Source organism: Protopterus annectens, chromosome 16.part0 (assembly GCF_019279795.1).
Source record: "Protopterus annectens isolate FY-2018-M chromosome 16.part0, PAN1.0, whole genome shotgun sequence".
NCBI lineage: Eukaryota > Metazoa > Chordata > Ceratodontiformes > Protopteridae > Protopterus > Protopterus annectens.
Window position 1 is genome coordinate 550,227,223 of NC_056750.1, and position 23,712 is coordinate 550,250,934.

At 43.2% G+C, this 23,712-nt stretch overlaps 1 protein-coding gene across 5 annotated transcripts in view; it reads right to left on the reverse strand.

The window, feature by feature from the left end:
- The window catches only part of USP20 (ubiquitin specific peptidase 20), a 5,014,215-nt gene that overhangs the window by 2,173,331 nt on the left and 2,817,172 nt on the right, over window positions 1–23,712 (reverse strand). For all 5 annotated transcript variants that reach the window (XM_044058629.1, XM_044058630.1, XM_044058628.1 and 2 more), the window contains one exon: window positions 19,410–19,590. In XM_044058629.1, coding sequence (XP_043914564.1) covers window positions 19,410–19,590 — 181 coding nt within the window. The remainder of the gene's footprint in view (window positions 1–19,409; window positions 19,591–23,712) is intronic.

The following is a 23,712-nucleotide window of genomic DNA, read 5'->3' on the forward strand; positions in this document are numbered from 1 at the left end:
AGGAAAGAAAGATCCAGAAGTGGTCTACAAGCATTTTCTTTATTTGGCTGTAGGAACATCCTTGAATAAAACCCCTTCTCCACCCGGGAAGGAGGAACTAGTTTTATCACTACTTGAGGCAGCATGTGCTAAAGAACAGGTGGCAACAAAAGAGTCTGATATGCAGGATGAGAAATGATCCCATGGAAAGGAGTAATTTCCTCCCACTGCCATCTGTGACCCTGATGAATGATTTTCAGAACCCATTTGTCTGAAACAATCTGATGCCAAAGAGAAAAAAGGAGATTCAGACTTTCCGGAAGAGAAGAGGGGCCAGAGTGGGAGGAGGTCACAAAGTCTCTTGAATAGTAATTTAGAGTTGTTGAACTGTCCTTGGTTTTGAGGGGTTTGAGACTTCTTTCTGAAACCCTCTGAGACTTCTTTCTGAAACCCTCTGGCCACTTCTTAAACATCTGTTTATCTGAATTCTGTTGAGACCGTGAGCAGAAAGAAAATCCCTTGGACAATTTGGAAAAGGATGGCTAAAAATCCTAGAGATTCCCTGGATCAGCTTGCCACTTTCGTCACACTCTCCTGATCACCTCTCCAGCAGACGAGACAAACACTAAATCTCTATGTAACGGAGAATTTAAAATCGCATTTTTAAATCATATGGGAGTTTCTAAGAATGCAGCCAAGCACACCTCCTTGAAACTTCTTCCAACACTATGGCCACTGGTACAGGCACAGCATCAACAGAGTCATACACACACTGCAAACAATGAGTAGTAATGTGTGCAACAGAAAAAAATAAGTTATTTAAATTATTTTTTTCTTCACATGAAGAAATTGTAGATAAAACATTCCTCATACATTCACAATGTGTCAGAACAAACTAACATGTAAGCCTGACAATTTATAATTCTGACAATCAAAGTTGCAGACATATATACTTTTTAGCATACCTATCTATACATTTTCCCATCCTTATTAAAAAGAGTAAGATTGGAATTAACTAAGTGCTTAGCAGCAGTGGAGTCAACTAAGGCAATATCTCCTGGGTCGGGTTTGGGAATAGGGTATAAACAATTTAAAAGACTGAGGAACTTTACACATCCTATCTGCCTTTTTTAGGAACAGCTGGCTGGCTATCATGAAAATTGCAGGGAGTAAGACGCATATCCTTTGAACCAGAAAAAACAGGAGGAATGGGTGTAGGTTTCTAGAAAATCCATCTACAACAACTCATTGCATTGTCTAATGGACTGAGAAACCTCAGTGTTTTCCCAATGAAAACACCAAGACATTCTAGCAATAATCTCTAAGAGAAACCTCGACAGGAAGAATCAGAAACTGAGTTCTCCACTGAGTCTAAATCAGAAATATAAGGACAAAACCTTGAATCCATCCCTGCATCTTCCTGTTCAGATTCAGGATTTTCAATTTCTGCAGGAAAAGAGAGACATCCCTCTTTCATTTCCTAGAAACTACTCTGTAAGAAAGATAAATAGTCTAAATTAAACCCTGAGCCAGTCATAGTTAACTTCTCCTATCCAAAGAAATGTCAGGAGGAATACATAAGTTTGGATGTCTGTTTCTCTTTGAGAGGAAAAATGGGGCCAACTGTGTTACTAATGGCAGCTGCTGCTTCCCCAGGGAGGGGCACAGCATTCTGACATAACAAGGAAACCGTCTTTATTCCCTCTCTCAAGACCAACAAGAGTGTCTCTTCCTTGCCCATGGACGGGACTCCAACAGCCGCAGAGGACATGGCTAATCCCTGGTCCATAGTGCATGTAAGTGCTTCACCAGAGAGATATGGGGTAAAAGATGAGTGGTCTGAGGTACAACAAATGGCCAACAGCAGAGTCACCCACCTGTGGCTCAGGCAAATTGTTAGCATGTTGTGGTGGCAAAGGCTGTTTGCTTAACTTTTTCTTTTTGTGGCTGGAAGAAGGACTGACTGTGGGACCAACAGTGTGTTTCATGGTCAAGCCAAAAACTATACCTCTTTCCTGGGGAAGACAAGTAGCAAATGCTGCTAAACTACCAGTACAGATAGAAAAAACAGTAAAAAGCACTTTCAAACACTACAGCAGCCCCACAGCAGAAATGTAAACAATATTTATTCACAAAAAATATGATATCAGTTAAGTTACACTGCTTTAAACTGACAGGAAAAATAAGTGCTCCATTTAAATGTATTTTACAGTCTCGAGACAGTCTGTTAAAGATACAACGCTCCTAGCTTTAAAATAACTTTCCTAAAGATAAAAATAATACATCAGTAAATATAAGAAAATGGATTTTTTTCCCCAAAGGAACTTATATGCCCAGCAAAAGAAAGCACAAGCTGACTCTCGATCCTTGAAAGCCTCACAGAAGCTCACTGTTCAACAGCAGGAAAGCTCTGAAAGGATATGCAACCAAACTTGACTTTTATTCAGCTCATCGCAAGCTGCTTGACAGTTTGGGCACATGGAAAATGCCCTGAAGCTTTGGAAGCTGGCTGGCTGTTATAGCCTTGGCAGGTTATAACCTATATAGCTAAGGCTACTGCAGGAGTGGACAATATGAAGGAAATCTCTTGTATTCTGTTTTTTATAGGTTACATTAGGGTCTACTCTCTCTCTCAGTTCTACTTGAAAGTCGATGTCTGGAGTGCACTAACACCAAATTAGAGAACCCAATATATTACAAACATATCAGCTTTACTAGAAATGAAGTAGAAAATTGAGGACCTGTAACTAAACATTTAGTTGCCTAAGGTCAGCACTAGTTCCATCAAAGGAAGTGATGCTCAACAAATGAAGTGAAAAAAAAGTTGAAAAAGCCCCTCCTGTACCTCCCAAACCTCTAAATATAGGAACTCATAAATATCACAAAACACTTGAGATTACTCAGAAGCTTAGTCTCAGTAGGTAAACAGGTAGCACACTTATCTTTGGTGCAAAAGGTTGTGGGTTCTATTCCTACATCAGGGTAGTTGTAATAATTTTCCAGTACTGATACTGTAATGCAGCATGGGGGGGGGGGGGTGGCTGTACTCTTAAGAGTGTAATGTGTTTCAGATGAGACATTAAACAGAGGTAACATGTGCCTGAGTTGCTGGTAGCTCAGATGGATGGATGTAAAATATTCCATGGCTCTTAATAAAGAGTATGAGTGCTTTATTAACATTTACATTTATTTTATACCATACAAAAACTTTATTTAAACACACTTGTTTTACATCCATACTTAACATTATTTACAAGTTACAACAAAAAAGAACATGACACTTTTTTGTTTTATATTCACCCTCTATCCTCTGTTTCTTCCATAAACATCACTTTATTTCAACTAATACATCATCTTCCAATTTTTATGTAACAAATTCTCATATCTTTTTTTCTCCACAGCCCCCATATTGTTACAATCCCATTTATCAATATCACACATTATACTTTCTATATAACATTATATTCATATTAATACATTTAAACTCTTCCCAGTTATATTCATTTTTAAACTGTTACCAAAATTCTTTATTCCTTTTGCAATAAAAAAACAATGATCTGATATTGTTAATCCTCGTTCATTCCTTACGCATGGGTATCGGTTCCGAGCTCAGAACCAAGCCGGCCATTTTCCAAGCTTGCGTCAGCTTCAAACTCTCGAGCTAAACTCTTGCCCACAATCCCCTCTCCGGTTACCTCAGATTTCGTTTGCCACGTTGCCATCCGGTCATGTCAAGCTACTTCTCTTGAGCTAAGTACAGTCAATTGTTGTTTAATTGCTTTACAAATTACTTTTCTGTCAGAAAAGTTGGTATTTTATTGTCTTTTGCCCTATCGCATCTAGCGTTCATAATTTCCTCAGTTTTTTTTCTGTCCTTTACTTACCATTTTTACCGCGAGGTAATTTTCTCTCTACCATCGTTGGTAATCTTTTTCTCTCTCTCTTTCATATCTTTGGGCACTTTCTTGTACCATTGTTGGTACTTTTCTATTAGTTAATACGGCAGATAAAAAAGGTAGTCCGGGGTTTAAGCGGTGTTCTGATTGTGGACACAAACTGCCTACTTCTGATGCACACTCTTTATGTGTTTATTGTTTGGGAGCTTCCCATTTATCTGTTGAAACACCTTGTACTATTTGTGAGAACTTTTCTAATATAACTTTGTTGGAAAGGAAAAACAAGCTGATACGGAAGGGACTTCTAAAATCTCCCTTTTCAGAGGCTATTTCTGGGTCAGAGGTCTCAACCCCTCCTAAAGCCCATAAGAAAAATAGAAGTTATGTTCTTACCATAACGTTCCATGTTAGTTGTCTTCTTCTTGCTGGATGGGTTCGGAGCCGACCTCGGCTCTGACTCGGCCACTCTAAAAGCTCGAGAGTTGGTTCCACCGGCCCGAGGCTCCCCTTATATCCCACAATGCTAGGCATGAGTTACCTCAGATCTCGTTTGTAAGCTAGGCCCAGCTTATAATAGTAACAGAATAACTATAAACAAAGTCCACCTCTATAAACCAGGGAGAAGAGAAGGGTGACCTACATCCTGATCCAGGAAAATATGCACAGCAGCATATACCTAAAGTAAGAGGTGGTAGAAAGAGAGGTCACAATCAAAACTCCTCTAGGTCTGTCCAGGCCAGGGGGAAGGAGGGTGGGACGCAAGAAGAAGGTGAGAAGAAGACAACTAACATGGAACGTTATGGTAAGAACATAACTTCTATATGTTAAGTTGTCTATCTCGCCTTCATTCTTGCTGGATGGGACTGCGTCCCTAGCACCTTGTCCCGGGTGGCCTAACGGAACAGACTCTTGAGAACAGTGGAACCAAAGTTAGCTCTATGCCTAGAAGCTAAATCCAACTTATAATGAGAAATGAAAGTGTGAGGAGTAGCCCAAGTAGCCGCTGCACAAATGGTGCCAATAGGCAGTCTGTCTTGGAAGGCTATAGAAGTAGCCAAAGCTCTGGTAGAATGGGCTTTAGGTTTGTTAAGCAGCTTTTGGTGTCTAATTTCATAAACAAGGGAAATCAGAGATGTTAGCCATCTAGATAATGATACCTTTGAAACTGAAAGTCCCTTTCTGCCTTCTGCATAAGAGACAAACAGCTGGTCAGATTTTCTGAATTGTTTGGTTCTATCCAAATAGTACCTTAACTGACGATGAACATCTAGCCAATGCAATTTCTGTTCAGACCTGTTAGAATATTCTGGAAAAAACACAGGAAGGTCAATGCTTTGATTTAGGTTAGACGCTGAGGCTATCTTAGGTAAAAAGGACGGATTGGTTCGTAAAGATACCCTGTCCTTATGGAACAACAGATAAGGAGGTCGACAGCTGAGTGCATGAAGTTCCGAAACTCTTCTAGCTGAAGTAATAGCTACCAGAAAGAGTGTCTTCCATGATAGCAATGTTAAAGAACAGGAGGCTGCAGGTTCGAAAGGGGAAAGAATCAAAGAACTAAGAACTAAATTTAGGTCCCAAGGAGGAGAAGGATTTCTTATAGGAGGTCTGAGAAGAAAAACTCCCTTCAAAAATGCTTTGCAAAGCTTGTGAGACATTATGGCAGACTCTGAAATGCCCACATGAAAGTTAGAAATAGCTGCCAATTGAACTTTAAGAGTAGATGGAGATGAACCTGCATGGAAGAGTTCAGCTAGAAAATCAAGGACCATTTGGATGGAAGCAGTGAAAGGATCTATGTCCCTTCCTTGAGCCCAATAGGCGAAACGTTTCCACTTAGTCAAATAAATCTTTCGAGTGGAAGATTTATGGGAAGCTATCAAAATATCTCGGACAGAGTGAGATATATGAGGAAGCCTGGCTAAGGTTGGAACTGGAGGAACCAAGCAGTGAGGTTCAGAGAGGGAAGGGAGCGATGAAACTGACCCGACTGATGGATCAAAAGATCTGGAACTAGGTCCAGATGCCAAGGTCGCTCTAACAGAAAATGATGAAGAAAGGGAAACCAAACCTGTCGAGGCCAGTAAGGAGCAATGAGGATCAACGAGGCCTTCTGAGCGATAGCTTTCTGTATCACTTGAGAGATTAGTGGGAAGGGTGGAAATGCATACAGAAGTCCCGGGCCAAACTTGGACTAGAGCGTCTCTGCTGGGTTGGCCTGGTAACGGGAATAGGGTGAAATAATCTCTGCACTTGCTGTTTTGCGGAGTAGCAAACAGGTCGCAGCAAGGCTGACCCCACTTGAGAAAAATTTCTCTCACAACAGAGTCTTTCAGAGACCACTCGTGAGGCATGAGGATAGCTCTGCTCAATTTGTCCTTGATTTGATTGGACTTCCCGGGGATGTGCGTTGCTATCAGAAACTGCTGAGAAGAAATCGCCCATTGCCATAGTCTGAGTGCTTCTCGACACAGGGGGTAGGACCTGGTTCCGCCTTGTTTGTTGATATACCACACTACAGACATATTGTCCATCTGGATTGCTATCGTTCCCAAGGGAAGAGAGTCTTGAAGGGCTTGCAACGCTAAAAGCACTGCTCTCATCTCTAGAACATTTATGTGCAAGTGGCATCTGCCTGGTTGCCATGTGCCCTGGACAGTTCTGCCCTGATAATGCCCCCCCACCCGATCAGGGAGGCGTCCGTTGTCAGAGTAGCAACCGGAGGGGAAGGGACAAAGGGTCTTCCCAACAAGAGCTGAGGGGAAGACATCCACCACAGAGGATGATTTTTGCATGTTTGCGTAATCATGATGGTGTGGGACATCGGAAGTTGCTGGTATGACCATTGCGTGAAGAGCATCTATTGAAGGATTCTCATGTGGAATCTGGCTAATGGAAGCAGAGGTATGGCAGCCGCCATAATCCCCAACACTTTCAGAACTAACCTGGCTTTGATTCTGTTGCAGCTGAAGAGGAGCGAGACCAGTTTGTGTATGTCTGTTATTCTCTGATCTGTTAGTCTCGCAGACATGTTGACTGTGTCTAGATTTGCGCCTATGAAGGTAATAGTACGACAAGGCGACAAAACAGACTTTTCGCAATTAATTGAAATGCCTAAATTTTGACAAATGCGAAAAGTGTAGTCCCTGGCCAATAGAAGAAGATGCTCGGTGGGAGCTGTGAGGAGCCAGTCGTCCAAATATGGAAACACCTGGAATCCTTGACGTCTCAGGTGAGAAGCTACCACTGCCATGCATTTGGTAAACACCCGGGGGGCAGTGGTGAGACCAAAGGGCACGGCCCTGAATTGAAAATGACTGGTTCCCAGCCTGAAGCGGAAAAATCTTCTGGAGCGTCTGTTCATTTTTATGTGATAGTACGCATCCTGAAGGTCTATAGAGCACATCCAGTTTCCCTTTCCCAATAGGGGAAGGATGGACTGCAGCGTGACCATCCGAAATCTTGTTTTCTTGACTGACTTGTTCAAGATACTGAGATCCAAAATTGGTCTCCAGTCCCCTGTTTTCTTTGGAACTAAAAAGAACCTGGAGTAGATTCCGGATCCTTGCTGGTCTGCTGGAACTGGCTGTATTGCCCTTTTTGCAAGCAGCTTTGAAATTTCCAAAGCTGCAAGATCCCTTTGTGCGGGTGGAACATCTGGAAGGGATTTTTTTGATTGGTTTGGAATGCGAAGAAGGAATGGAATAGCCTTCGAAATGATGGACTGTACCCATTTGTCTTGAGTCAGGGATAGCCAGGCTTCTGGGTACAGTGACAATCTTCCCCCGACTGCCTCCGAAGGTGGGCAGTCGGGCAACACCTCAGGGATGCTGAAAGGGCTTATCTGAGAAGGCTTCTCGATTGCCCTGGTTCTGCGGACCCCCCCTGCCTCTAGGGCGTCTACCGTTGTTGTTCCCCCTCTGCCTCTGGCGGGATCCGACTCTGTCGTCAGGCGAAGTCCCTTGAGATTGTTTATGGAACCACATTTTCCACTTTTCTGGCCTTTGGGGTAAGGCCTAGAAGGAGTGGAGAAACGGACTGACGGCAGAAAGAGTCTTGCCATCTGTCTCGCACCTAGTCAAGGTTTCTTTCACTTGAGGACCAAAAAGAGATGATCCATCAAACGGGGAATTAGTGAAAGACGTTTTAAAGGGGTCCGCAGTTGCATAGCCGCATCCAGGCATGCCTGCGTAAGGCCACACCTGTCCCTGCGGCCCTGCTCGCTCCATCAGCCGCATAAGAGAGGAGGCGATGGAGGAGTTAGCTATGGAGTCCAGGGTAGCCAGCTGAGTGTTCATCTTGTCCTGAAAACCCGCAGCCGTAGGATCCTTCAACATGTCACTCGCTTCTTTGATCAAGTCCCTTTGAAGATGAGTAAAATGGCATAGGTAATTCAGCGACGATAGCAAAGGTCGCTGATGAGAACATCCGCTTCCGCACCTGTCCATAGACCTAGATTCTTTATTAGGGGATGAACAGGCACTGAAGGATCAGCTAGTTCCTTCTTGGTGGCAGCAGCTACCACCATAGCATCCACAGAAACACCTTTTGTGAGAAATTGCTTGTCAGTTGGTGCTGTTATAAATTTGGAAGGTCTCCTGGGGTAGGGTCCACTGAATCAGGAGCCGCCCAGGCCTTCTTTGCAACCACCTGCATGAGGGGATCAAAGTGGGGGGACACCCAGGAGGTGGAAGGGCGAGAGCCAAACTCCTCAAGATACACAGATTCATCCTCCGAAGGGTTAAGGGCTGGCCAATTTCCCCTCTGTTTCAGGATCTCTAGGATGTCCGCAAAGGAGACATCTTCAGAAGGGGAACGGGGGGAACCCTCGGAATCCTCTAAATCTGTGTCAGAGGTGACGGACTCAGGTGAGTCTATGTGTTTCCTCTTACACTTTCTCTTCCGAGGGGGCTCTTCTGCCAAATCAGGAGAAGCCTCGGAAGAGGATGAGATCCCCACAGGGGATTCCTGAGGAGCTGGCTCTCTGCGGTCTGGGATGAGGGAGTGAGTCGACTTGACCTGAGGCACCGAAGAGGGAGGGGCGGACGGAGCCGACTGTGGAGTTGAACCAGGTTCCAACACACTCCGCATGATCTCGAATGCACCCCTGTCAGGCAGAGCCAGAGGTCCCCGCTCCGAAAAGCTAAAAACCTCCCTCGGCACCGACAGTGATGGCTCCGAGGCCGATGTCGGAGCCGAACTCACCAGCGCCGAAGCTCCGAGAGGGAGAGCGGGGTCGGACAAGTGTCCGCTGCCACTCACCCCCTCGGAGCCGACGAGGGAAGTCCGGCACCGAGATTCTTCTAAGGAAGAAATCGGAGCCGACGATGGAGCCGAAGACATCTGTATCGGCTCCGACGCTACCACAGTCTCGGTTCTGAAACGCCTCGGCTCCGAGCTCAACGGAGTCGGAGGAGGAATATAATGGGGGACAGGGTCAGGCATCGACTGATGAGTCGGGCTCTGAAGCATTTGGGCCAGTGCCTCGGACTTAAGAAGTCGACTCACTACCCTCTGAAGGTCATGGTCCGAAAGCCTCGATGACCTAGAGGAGTGAGATCTATGGCTCCGTTCAGACAGCAAGGGAGATGCTGGAGCCGAATGAACGGAGCCAAGGGACGGTGACCTGGACCTCTTTCTAGATGTCGGTTCGAAGGTCTAGTCGGAACCGACAAAGGAATTTCCAATACCTCGGCTCCAGCCGGAGCCGAGGAAACCACAGAAACTACAGTCTGAGACTCATCGGCTCCAGTTGGAGCCGATGTAGACGGAGGTTTCGAAGCCTTAGGCCTCGGCTCAGATGCTGGAGCCGAAGACCTAGAAGCCTTGGAGGGTTTTCCCGAAGGAACAGAAAGGGAACCCTCAGGCTTAAGTAAACCTCTTAAAATAAGTTTATTTTTTCTTTCCTGCAGGACTCTGGGGCTGAAGCCATGGCAAACAGCACAAGAGTCCTGCAGGTGTAAAGGTTCCAGGCAGTACACACAAGAAGTGTGACCGTCTGTCAGAGAGATTTTCTGACAGCATGAGTCACACTTCTTGAAGCCTGAGACCTTCGATTCCTTGGACATAACAAGGAACAAGTGTAACCACACACAAGCACACCGATTACACTTAAAAAACTAAAAATAGAAATTAAACTAAGAATTTAGTTGTTTAATGTATAAATTCCCTACAAAAAACACACATACTCCAAGGGAATGGGAGGGCCCGAAGGCCTAAGGGAAGAACTATAAGTTCTTAGGTAAAAAATTAAAGAAAAACTAGAATAAAGGGATAATAGACCTTAAAGGTAAGGGGAAACTGTATGGAAAAACTAAATTAAAGGGTTTAAACTCAACTTTTTAAAACTAGTTCCTACACTAACCTGAAGCCGGTGAAGCAACACGTCTCGATAGCTGTAGCGGCAAACGAGATCTGGGGTAACTCACGCCTAGCATTGTGGGATATAAGGGGAGCCTCGAGCCGGTGGAACCAACTCTCGAGCTTTTAGAGTGGCCGAGTCGGAGCCGAGGTCGGCTCCGAACCCATCCAGCAAGAATGAAGGCGAGATAGACAACTTAACATTGGATGTTTCTACTAATGCTAAATCCTTGCCTTCATCCCTGGCTGGGGACTCTCACCAACCAAAACCTAAAAAGGCTAAAATTTCCCCTCTGGAGCTCTCTCAGTCAGCCCCAGTGCTTTCGGTGCCCAGACCTTCAGCACCGAGGCCTTCGGCTCCATTACTGATTTCGGCTCCGTCCTCTCCAGCAGCCTTCTACATATCGGCACCGAGGGGCTCCTCGGTTCAGACCATTACCACTGTATTGGCACCGACTGTTCAGTCGGCGCAGAACTTGACCGCATCAGCTCTGAGATCTTCCTCGGAACCGAGGCCTTTATTGTTGACTCCAGTTTTGTCGGTTCCAGCTTCGGCACCGACAACCACTTTGGCACTGATCCCTGTGCCAGTGCAGACAAATGACATCGGCACTGATGACTTCTTCGGTGCAGACTACATTAGTTCAGTCTTTCTCGGCACCATTGTCCTCGGTGCAGTCAGATGAGATAGGCACCGAGTCTGCCTCTTTTGTGGAAAGGCCTGTTTCTCCCTCAGTCTCTGTGAGGTCCACTAGAAGCCTTTCCGAACATGTGTTGCGTCTTGTGGACCAGGCATTCTTGGCCAGAGGTATTCCACCCCTCAGGAACTATCCTTCCTTGGGAGGTGATCACCCATCTCCAAAGAAACCTTCTTATTTTCCTCCTTCATTGCCTTTGAAGTCCATGGATATAGTATAGTATTCCCCTTCTGCAGTTCCTTTTATGGATCTCACTAAGGAACCGCAGTTGCCTTCGTGGCAGGAAAGATTTGCTACGACCCAGGATGTCAGCTGTGACATACATAGCTTGCTGCTCCACAGCCATCCAGGGACTCCGGGTCTGCAGGCTGAGCCACTTAGGGGAGGAGTGCCCCCTGTCCTGGACATACACTCCTTGCCGGGTGGACCAGCTTTCCAACTGATGGAGAAGACTTTCGCTGCTGCTGGTGATACCGGACTATCTATATCTCCGCTCTCCTCTGGTACACTGGTTTCACAAGTTGCACCTAGCGGACACCGGATGCAAGGGCCTCAGGACATATTCCCTCAGGAATCCCCCTTTCCGTTGTCTTCCCCAGCTTCTCCCGCTGAGGAGGTCCACCGAAAAAATTTGTGTAAGAGGAAGCACATGGACTCCACAGAGGAGTCCCTCACCGAAGACACAGATTTCGATGAGGGGTAAGGATCCCCTCGGTCACCCTCAGAGGTATCCTTTGGTGATATCCTCAAAATCCTGAAACAGAGAGGTGACTGGCAGTCCTCTAATCTGACCCCTGAGGAATCTGTGTTCCTGCAGGCCTTTCGCAGCTGGCCCCCTACCGCTTGGGTCATTCCACCTGCCGATGAACTTGTCAGGTTCATCATGCAGTAGGCTTGGAGGGCCCGATACCATCAAAGCTATTCCCCGGAGGCAAGATAAGATCTTGTCCCCTCCTGCTTCGGATTCCCATTGGCCCAAAGGTCTTCCTGTAGATGCTTTGGTGGTGGCAGCCGCAACAAAAAAAAAAGGATCTGGCAGAAGAAGAAAGCCAGACTGTCCATCCGCCTAACAGAGAGTTCCGGGCACTAGACAGAATAGGGAAGCACACCTTTGCTTCAGTGACCTTTGCTATCAGGTCCCTGAATTATATGGCACATTTTACCAGGCTTCAAAGAGATCTGGTTTCTGAGCTCTCTGAAGGCTGGTGCAGTGTCTGATGAGGTCCATGATTAAGTGACCTCTCAGCTGGCCACCACTGAGTCTATATCTAACTCCTCTATGCGACTGATATCTCATGCATCAGAAGGAGCAGCTAGAGCGGCGGGTTCAGCTGCGGTCTTGAGACGACATGCATGGATGCGCTAGTGCAGCTTTGCGGAACCTTTTAAGTCTTCCTTTCTTAATGCCCCCATTGAGCCCTCCTCGTTGTTTGGACCCAAAGTTAAAAGCACACTGGCCAGATGTGAACAGGACGGTAACACCCTTTCTGCCGTATGTGTCCGTTATTTTTCCCCTCAACGTGCTTTCTCCCGAAACCAAAAGGGTGGGAAGATATGGTTCAAGAAATCTCAGGGTCCTTTCCGTGACACACAGGCCGAGTTCTCCCCCAGAGGCAGAGGGGTCACTCACATGGAAGACGCTTCTTTCAGGGCAGAGGGGGACCGCGTAACCAGGGTTCCAGGGATTCTTTCCCTGGTCAATCCTACCAGCGCTCCTGAAGAGCAGCCTAACTCCTTTCCTCTGGAGGTGATTGGGGGACGTTTCTCCTTGTACCCTTCTGCCTGGCTAACCATCACCACCGATTCTTGGGTACAAAGGATCATAACCAGAGATTATCATATCCCCTTCAATCTTTGTCCCGTCCCTTCAAAAAATCTTCCCGACGTTCCACCTAGTCAAAGGGAAGAAGCAGCACTAGAGATAGAAAAGCTGCTAAGAAAAAGAGTCATCCAAATAGTCCCTCCAGACCAGATAGGATCTGGATTCTACTCAAGACTATTTTTGGTGCCAAAGAAAACTGGGAACTGGAGACCAATTTTGGATCTCATTGTACTGAACAAGTTTGTGAGAGTACAAAAATTCCGGATGGACAGACTATTTTTGGTGCCAAAGAAAACCGGGAACTGGAGACCAATTTTGGATCTCATTGTATTGAACAAGTTTGTGAGAGTACAAAAATTCCGGATGGACACTATACAGTCTATCCTCCCGCTTTTGGAAAAAGACGATTGGGTGTGCTGTAGAACTGAGTGAGCCTTGGATTTTTCCTTTGAAAGGATTGGAATTAGTTGTTGCTTTATCCTTAAAATTCTGTGCTCTGGAATAGCAGATCTTCAAGATGCATACTACCACATAAAGGTGGACAGGCCATCAAGAAGATTTCTGTGCTTCAGTGCAGGAGCCAGTCACTACCAGTTCAGAGTACTGCCCTTCGGACTCTCTACAGCCCCCAGAGTGTTCACAAAGAGCATGGCAGTTGTCACAGCTCACTTGCGACTTCAAGGATTCCAGGTGTTTCAATATCTAGACGACTGGCTCATTTCCGCCCCCACCAGCCATCTACTGGAAAAAGCCCTGGCATACTCTCTCCTCGCTGCTCAAAGGCTAGGCATAACCATAAACTGGCAGAAATCCAATATCACTCCATCTCAATCAACAGAATTCATAGGGGTTATCTTGGACACAAAAAACTGCAGGTCTGCTATTCCAAAGCACAGAATTTTAAGGATAAAGCAACAACTAATTCCAATCCTTTCAAAGGAAAAATCCAAGGCTCACTCGGTTCTACAGCTGTTGGGTTCCATGGCAGCCTCCATCACCATTGTTCCCCTGGCCAGGTTTCGCATGAGGTTTCTACAATGACTACTGCTCACCCAGTGAAATCCTTTTCAGCATCCACTTTCAGCCATGATTTGAGTAACCCACAGGTGCAAACAGGATTTAAATTGGTGCATGACATACAGTCTCTCACAATGGTCTCGCCCCTTCTCCCCCCAGCAACCCAAGGCCACAGTGACCATGGACACCTCCCTGATGGGGTGGGGGGGGCTATGTCAGGGACAGACAGTCCAAGGCACTTGGTCCTGAACTGGAGGCCCATCTGCATATAAATGTTCTAGAGCTGAGGGCGGTGCTTCTGGCGTTGCAAGCATTCCATCCCCTGCTGCCATCTGGGACAATTGCGATTCAATCAGACAACATGGAGGTGGTCTGGTACATCAACAAGCAAGGTGGAACCAAATCTTACCCCCGTTGTCGAGAGGCCATCAGGATATGGCAATGGGCGATGGCTACCAACCGTGTTCTTCTAGCAACGCACATTCCCGGGAGTTCCAAAGTGATAGCAGGCAGACTCGGCAGGTGCATTCTTCAACCTCACGAGTGGTCCCTGAATCCCTTGATAGCGGCAGAGATCTTCCACCGCTGGGGCCATCCTTGCTGCAACCTCTTTGCATCCCCGACAAACTACAAATGCAGCAACTACTTCACCCTGATTCCCCCTCTGGGACAGTCACCCAGGGATGCTCTAGTCCGTGATTGGCCCTTGGGTCTTCTCTATGCATTTCCGCCCTTTCCTCTCATTCCCCAGTTTCTGAAGAAAGCCCGGCAGGTGAAGAGCAAGGCAATCCTCATAGCACCATATTGGCCTCGACAGATTTGGTTCCTATTCCTCTGCCCTCACCTACTAGATCGACTATGGATTCTACATCCAATCCCGGAGATGATCTCACACCCACAGAACCTGATTCATCCCATCCTGAACAGCCTGAAGCTAACAGCTTGGCTACTCCAGTTTCCTTGATTGCCAGGCAGAATGATCTTTCTTTACCAGTACGTGATATTCTCATTGCTTCTCATAAGTCTTCCACTAGAATTACTTATCTGAGCAAGTCGAAAAGATTTACTAGTTGGCTGAAAAATAAACAAGTAGACCCCTTTTCAGCACCAGTGTCGATAATAAAAGACTATCTGGCTGACCTGTTTCAATCTGGTCTATCGGCCTCTACCATTAGAGTTCATTTGGCTGCAATTTCTAATTTTCATGAGGGTGTCCAAGATTCCTCTCTTATGTCCCATAAATTGTGCAAGACCTTCATAAAAGGTGTGAATCATCTGAAGCCACCTTTTAGGGAACCTATTCAACCATGGGATTTATCATTAGTTCTACAAGCTCTGACAATGGCACCTTTCGAACCAGCCTCTTCTTGCGACCTCAATTATTTGTCATGGAAAGCCTTGTTTTTGGTCTCTACTACTTCTGCCAGACGTATTTCTGAACATCAAGCTTTATGTATCAAGAGTCCATACTTGATTTTTCATAGAGAGAGAGTGTCTCTGAGAACTAATCCATCATTTCTGCCTAAAGTGACCTCTGAAATGTCCATTAATCAAACCACTGAATTGCCAGTTTTCTTTCCCAACCATTCAAAACACAGGAGAGTATTGCCTATATACCCCTAGATATACACAGGCAAATCCATTTTTACTTAAACAGGACTAAACCCTTTTGTAAATCTGACCAGTTATTTTTGGCCTTTTCTGGATCTAGATTAGGATCTGCTGTTGCTAAGGTCACATTAGCTAGATGGTTTTAGGACTGTGTGACCTTTATTTATACACAACATAATACCTTGTTGCCTACTACCATGAAAGCTCATTCAACAAGGTTGGTGGCAACTTCTACTGCCTTCCATGCCAGAGCTTCTTTACATGACATCTGTGCAGCTGCAACTTGGGCTACGCCTCATACCTTCATCAATCATTACAAATTGGATTTGGCCTCCAGGGGAAGAGCATCTTTCGGTTCTATGGTGCACAGGAATGTCCTTCCATGAGAGCCACCCAGGAATAGAGGTAGCTGCGGACTCTGTCAAATGCGTAAGTAATGAACGAGGATTAACAATATCAAATAAAGAAGTTATGTCTTACCATAACGTTCCATCTGTATTGTTGATCCTCGTTCAGTCATTACAACTCTCCCTCCTTCCCCCTCCTGTGGTTTCTAGTGGATCTCACTATCCAGTTCTCATAGGTTATTTATTTGACCAGAGGTAGCCTCTACCTTCTTTAACTTGCAAACTCAATCTGAGGTAAGAGGGAGAGGGGGATTGTGGGTAAGAGTTTAGCTCGAGAGTTTGAAGCTGACGCGAGCTTGGAAAATGGCTGGCTCAGTTCCTAGCTCGGAACCGATACCCATGCGTAATGACTGAACGAGCATCAACAATAGAAATGTAACGTTATGGTAAGACATAACTTCTTTTTTTGTTGTTTCTTCCTCACTACAGTCAACACATTTTCTCTCCCTCCACCATGCATTTCATATTCCTTTTCACCAGTAACATAAATAAAATTATACACAAAAAAAAAAACTCTGCTTCATAAAAATGTTCAAACCTTTTTCTTCTCTCTTTCACTGCCTTTGTTTCATCGTCTTTTTATTCCTTCCATGGATACACCACATTTTTATTTTCTAAAATCATATTATACCCTTCTTTTCTTTTTTCCCCTCCATAAACCTCACTTTTATCTTCCAGAATTTCATTCTGTCATGTTTTTTCTTTTCCCTGTTTTCTCTTCACATACATTTTTTATATTTTTTTCATACGTTCATAGGTGTACTAGGCTAATGACCACAAGGGCCTTTTTAAGCCTAGCCAAGTTCTGACATGTTCTGGGACCCTAGACAACTGTAAGCAGGGGCTTGGGAGAACTAACATTTACAAGCGGGGGCCTGGGAGATAAACCATTTACAGGCTGTCTGTGTCCATTAGAGACATAGGTGCCAAACCAGGGGTTGCATCCATCCTTCCTTCTCTCATTTTTACTTTTTTAAATAAGGGAAAGCTCCTCTGTCTTTCCTTTCAGAAAAAAATGTTGCCTATTTTACATCATTTTTACTTTTTCGCCATTATTTTCATACACCTGTTTTTGTATTTCCTTTATTTTGTCACTTCCTTTTTCTATCGCTTTTCCATTATTCCATAAAAAAGTCCTTACATTTCATCTTATTTCTTTTTTATTCTTCTTTACACTTCTAAATATATTTTTTATACTTCTTCTTGTATACTACCTAGCACTGTGTCCATTTTTTAGTAAAAGGGTTTCACTGTACCTCTCCCTCCCAACTCTGCAGTTAATCTCTCTATCATTTTTTCACTCTTATTATATTGCTGTCACCCTCTATTCTAGCCCACAGTACTCTATGATCTGAAAACTGTCATCTGTACTCACCATTACTTCTTTCACATTTTTAGAGTAAACTATATAATTAATTTCAGCCTTGCGAATTCCTGTTTTATATGTCCATTCTCTATTCTTTCATACTTTTAAATCTCCACATTTTATTATTTTTCTTAACATCTTGATATCCTGCATTCTTTTTCACATTTTTCTTCAAGTTACAGTTAAAATTTCAATTTCCTGCCACCACTACTGACATTCTTACTAACACAATTTTTTTGATTTCTTTAAACAACTGTTTTCTCTCAGTTATATTAGTATATATATATATATATATAAATCACTATTAATATTACACATTTGTGCCTCATTCTCATATCACTACATTTCCTGGTACTACTATTGTTGCATCTGTAATTCTTTATTTCTTTTTTTTTTTTAGACAAATTCCTATTCCAGAACATATCTCATTTCCTACCGACCAAACAATTCTCCCCCAACTGCCTCATGCTCATCTGTATCTAAAGTCCTAAACTGCACATTTAATTTCTTTAGTTGCAAGCTATGAAATACCCAGTCTTTCCATCTGAGTTCCTCTACTTCTTTTTTCAGTCTCAGTCACACATTTTTTCAGCAAGTTAAAGCTTTCAAATAGCACTTCATAAAAATGTTAAGCTCCCAAATGAAGTAATGCATACACTGTCATCCCGTTTATGTTTTATTTTTACCACTGGTCATCTTTTTTGTGGCTGTTGAGAAGCTGCAAAGTTTAGTCCGTGATCAGTTCCTTCTATTCTTGCCTTGCTGCATCTGCACAACTTTTTCTTTCTTGTAAGGAAAAAAAAACTGTTGCACAGGTAAACCCTGAAAACTATCTACTCCACCAGCCAGGAGTACCTCCATTGTTTTCCCTTTAACAGATGTTGTTTTTGTTTCCAGTATCTCAGTTTCTTCATCCTGTAACACTCTCTCTACCATGTCATGCCATCGCATTTCATCTCTTCCTTTGGTTCTGCCTGCTTCATCAAATCTATCAGTACTTCTGTCTCCAGTCCTCCATTTTCCAAGTTTGTAACAGTTATTCTCTCTCTTCTCCTTCTTTGAGAAGTTTTCTACTACTCCTCCCTCCAGGTCTGCTATACTCTCCTCCATCTTAGAATTGCCAGGACTGCAGTAACAGCCTTCTGGCACCAACAAGCAGCTACAGGGAGTGCTTCATCTCCCCTCTTCCAATGAGTTGTTGAAGTTCCCTGATCACCTGGTCAAATTTCCCCTAGTCGGTTTGAAATCCACCTTAGGTCTCCCCTGAAAAGAGGCCATTGGCCTAGTGGGACTAACCTGCTCAAAGTGTAAATAAATAAAAAATAAAATAGTAACCAATAAGAAATGTCCTTACCCAGCATACCACTGGTTCATACTGTCATGCTATTCAATAAGTAATGTTTCACAAAGCACAAGAGTTAATAACAAATAAAATACTCTTGTTTAAGTTGCATTTGCCTAATCACAGCAGATGCTCTAATTCTTCACTGCTGCAGTAACCTGTGGGTTATATTCTGCCAACGATACAGCAACTGGCCAATTTCCAAAAGTTTTCATCCCCACTCACATTATCTCTCTGGCTGCTTACAGGCTTAGCTCTTTTTGGAGGTAGGGAGCTATATATAAACACACACACACACATTTTATATATATATATATATATATATATATATATATATATATATATATATATATATATACATATATATGTATATGTGTATATATATATATATATATATATATATATATATATATATATATATATATATGTATATATATATATATATATATATATATATATATATATATATATATATATATATATATATATATATATATATATATATGTATATATATATATATATATATATATATATATATATATATATATATATATATATATATATATATATATATATATATATATATATATATATATATATATATATATATATATATATATCTACATACATGTATGTGTATATATATATATATATATATATATATATATATATATCACACACACACACACACACACACACACACACACACATATTTAAACAAACCAACAATATAACTCACAAGAACTACATACAAGAAGGGGGTCAGGATTTCCCACTGTAAAAGGTGAAACAGACAGTGGTTTGCTTTTTATCTGCACAATGAAAAATAAAGAACTACAGAGCAACTGACAATTTGTCACTGGTATTTCTTGCCTACAAAATAAAATAATTACTGCTTCTTGCCACTTACTTCCAGCAGTCCCATGATGGCAAATAACAGACAGAAGGTCATAAGTGGTAATCTTGGAGTTACTCTCTTTAGCCAAGAAAGGTCGAAGGTCAAGTCCTTCCAAGGGGAACGACACGTGGTTATTTATTTTGAAAGAGTACATCACTTCATGGCGGAAACGTTTCAAATGAATACACAAAATCTGAAAGAAAAAAAAGATTCAGCATACAATTTACTCTCATTTACTTCTAACAAGTGCTGTTTTAATCACTTTTTATGGCTTTCAACAAATGCGAAGAAAGCCCACTTTTTTAAGATTTCTTGCCACTCTAACTACAGATAATGGGTAACGTACATAATGTGTATTTAAATGTGTGCATTTGCAGACAGACACAGAACCAAAGGGGATTAGGCGAGGTCAGAGTCATTCATACAAATGTGTCTAGATCAGAGGAAAATGGTCAATTCTGAGACATGAATCAAGTAAAATCCATAACAGAAAAACTTAAGAATATTTAAAATGTGTTTATGTTTTTTTTTTTACTTGTCAAAGAATGGAGAATCAAAAAAAGGAAAGGCTTCCTAAGTGTTAGTAGTATTCTACCCTAAATACATCAAAAGACATATTTTGCTACTCTGCAGATTTTGTTAAAGTAACTTTCCACCCTAAATAATCATAGCAACAAGCATCCTGTCATTTGGCTACTCTAAATATTTTGGCAATTACACGTCACAGGAACATGGACAATTCAAAGCCAGCAGAAACACTCTAGTTCACTCAGGAAGTGCACAGCTCACAGGTCAAAGTTACATGTGGACAAGTTACCTTTTGTCCTTCTTCTTCTTCTTTCGACTTTTCCCGGTTAGGGGTCGCCACAGCGGATCACCTGTCTGCTCATGACTGGCAGTGGAGTTTTACGGTGTTGAGTTGCCAGCCCAGCGCCCAACCTTCCACAGAAGGCACACACATGCACGCACTCACGCCATTTCCCTTTTATATTTCAGTATGTAAACACTTCCCAGTGAACACTATGTAGTAACCACGTTGAAGATAAATTCTCAGATGAATTCCAATAAAGTAATCACATCTGAAAATTAAACTTTCATGATTTGGCCCTGCTGCTTTTTGTTTCCTTTACTATTATTTGCATTGTTTCTGCACTGAACTTCTTCATGTTGCCATTTTCAGTTCTGTAACATGATGACATCTAGACTTGCAGATATTCTTTTTTTCAGTTTGTCTCCTTTTACTAAAGGGTAAGTGGTGTTCATTCTACACTAAATATATGCCCTGAAGTAAGTGCTTGCCACTAAACAAGGGATGTCACTTTGGGCTGAACACTCAGATCACTACATCTTACATCTGGGTGCTAAGCTTAGCATGGCCCCTTGACAAAGTGACTTGGTCACACTGAAAGCTCAAGTCCTAAAAGAACAGATATACAGCCTCCAGTCTCAACAACTAAGATATGCCAGTGGTATCACCAGCCCCAGCTTCACTAATGCTACCTTTCTTCTTTAGATATCCATATTTATTTATGCTGTTTTCCATCTCCTCAACAGGGTTGCTAAACCTGCACTCTTTCTCTAAAATTAAGGGCATACAAGTTCTAAACCTGCACTCTTTCTCTAAAAATAAGGGCATACAAGTTATCACCCTCATCACTAAGAGTAAACCACCATTCTTTCCACAGTTCAAGGGTGCAAATTGACATACTCTTTTGTCAGAGCAGCTCTGATAAACTTGATGGCTCAAAAGTCTGAACAATACAAAATGTAGTTACCTGGTAGGAATCCATCTCTAAAAACAGCTTTCTTGTGGTTATACTTGGCAACAGTGAAACATGGTTTGTCCTTTCTCAAAGTGCATAGGGGCAATCTTTTAATGGCTGCGTACATATTTTAAACATATGGGAAGCACTGGCAACAACATGAGGTCTGAGTGAATATGCACTTTTCTGGCTACACTCTTGCTACAGATGGTGCATATCTGTGTCAGCCTGTATCTTTCACCAGCAGGAGCTAAACTGCTCAGTCCAACAAATCATTTGACAATAAAACTGTGTAAAGGCCTTCCTAGAAAACTGGTCTGGGATCAAATGCCACTTCCATACAGAGACAGGACTGCTATTATGTGAGCCTGACGAAAAAAGTGTTCAGAAAGTACAGTTTTGTACCTACCATAAATGTAGATGTCCGATAGGAATGCATCTGCAGTCCTTACAAATGGGTTGTCCTGTCGTCAGGCAGCCCTTCGGTCGGCCGGATTCCAAAGTCTGGGTCTGGCCTCGGCTGGTGTCGCACTTCACCCGACGTCATAGCTGCAGTTCTTCGGGTATAAAGGCATCAGCCAACGCCATTTTCCTCAGTGTTTCTTGCCCCAGACGTCAGGTGCCCTCTTGGATGGCTAAATTTGGATAAATGCCAATGTTTCCAAATAGTAGAGAGCAAGCACAAAAAATAAGCATGTATGTACATATATACAAACAAATACACCATAATAGATCCCCCCCAGCTAGCTAAAAGATGGCAAATACCCTAGGAGTACCACAGAGGGGAAGGCGGGTGGGTAATCCTGACTACAGATGCATTCCTATCGGACATCTACATTTATGGTAGGTACAAAACTGTACTATGTCCTTCAAGGATGCATCTGCAGTCCTTACAAATGGGTAGAATACCATAGCCAAACTAGGGGAGGAGGAAAAAAGAGAGATTATGGTGTAGTTAGGATCCCCTGCAAAACAGCAGTGGCAAAACCTGCTCGGGATCTAGAGTATAAAGGTAAATTATAATGCTTGACAAATGTATGCACGGAGGTCCAAGTAGCAGCCTCTATAATGTCCTTGGTAGCCACTCCTCGTAAGAAAGCTGTGGTAGTGGCTGTAGCCCTTGTGGAGTGAGGCCTGATGTTCTCTGGAGTTTTCTTTCCATGGTAGGAGTAACAAAATCTAATGCAATTTCCTATCCATTTGGAGATTGTCTGTTTTGAAATTGCTTTTCCTTCCCTTCCTGTTGCATATGTTACCAGTAGCTGGTCAGTCTTTCTATTGCACTTGGTCCTGTCCAGGTAGTAGCGTAACTGTCTATGCACATCCAAGGTATGTAACAGTCTTTCTCCCCTGTTCTGTGGGTTGGGGAAGAATGTAGGTAGGTGGATAGCCTGATTTAAAGACACTCTGGATACCACCTTAGGCATAAATGTAGGATTTGTTCTCATGGACACTCTATCTTGATGGAAGATCAGGAAGGGTTGCACTGCCATTAATGCCTGTAGTTCAGATACCCTTCTTGCTGAGGTGATTGCCAGCAGGAAAGCAGTCTTCCATGATAAGTATTGTAATTCTGCTGTTGCTGCTGGTTCGAAAGGAGGAAGTGTCAATTTTTCTAGCACAAAGTTCAAGTCCCATGCTGGCAATGGTGGTTTCCTAGGAGGTTTTACATTTTTAATTCCTCTCAGAATCTGCCTGAGCAGAGGATGTGAGAAGACAGGAGGATCCAAGCTGTATTCTGCTGAAATAGCTGATGCATGTATCTTGATGGAAGAATAGGACAGGCCTCTATGGAAGAGCTCTGCCAAGTATTCCAGGATGTTGGCTATGTTTACCAGTGACACATCTTCTCCATTTGCAGTACTCCAAATGAGATATCTTTTCCATTTTGCTGCATAATTTTTTCTTGTTGAGGGTCTGCGAGCCTCAAGGATAATGTCTTTAACCCTTATGGATAAATTTGGGTTATTGATCTTATGTAATGTTCCAGGCAGTCAGCTGCAGAGTTTTCAGGTTTGGATGCAGGATGTTGTAGTTGTTTTGTGTTAACAGCAATGGAACCAGGGGTAGTGTCCATATTTGTTCCCGAGACATGTTCCTTAGTAATGGGTACCAATGTTGCCTTGGCCAGTCTGGAGCTATTAGAATGATCCTCGGCCGTTCCTCTTTGATCTTCAATAGCACCTTGTGCATCAAAGGAAGTGGTGGGAATGCATATGCTGTCAGGTTTTTCCAACTGAAAGATAGGGAGTCCACCTTCCAAGCCAGTGGGTGGTACATCCTTGTGCAGAATTTCTTTAGCTGGTGATTGCGTGGGGATGCAAATAAGTCTATATGTGGTAGCCCCCATTTTCTTGTAATGGCTTTGAAGATGTCCGGATGCAGCATCCATTCGTGGGCATCCGTGGTAGTCCTGCTTAATATGTCTGCTAGGATGTTTTCTTTTCCAGGTACAAAAATTGCTTGTAACTGAATGTTGTAGCTCAGAGCCACATTCCATAGATCCAGTGCCAGCCGGCATAGAGGGTATGGATGTGTGCCTCCCTGTTTGT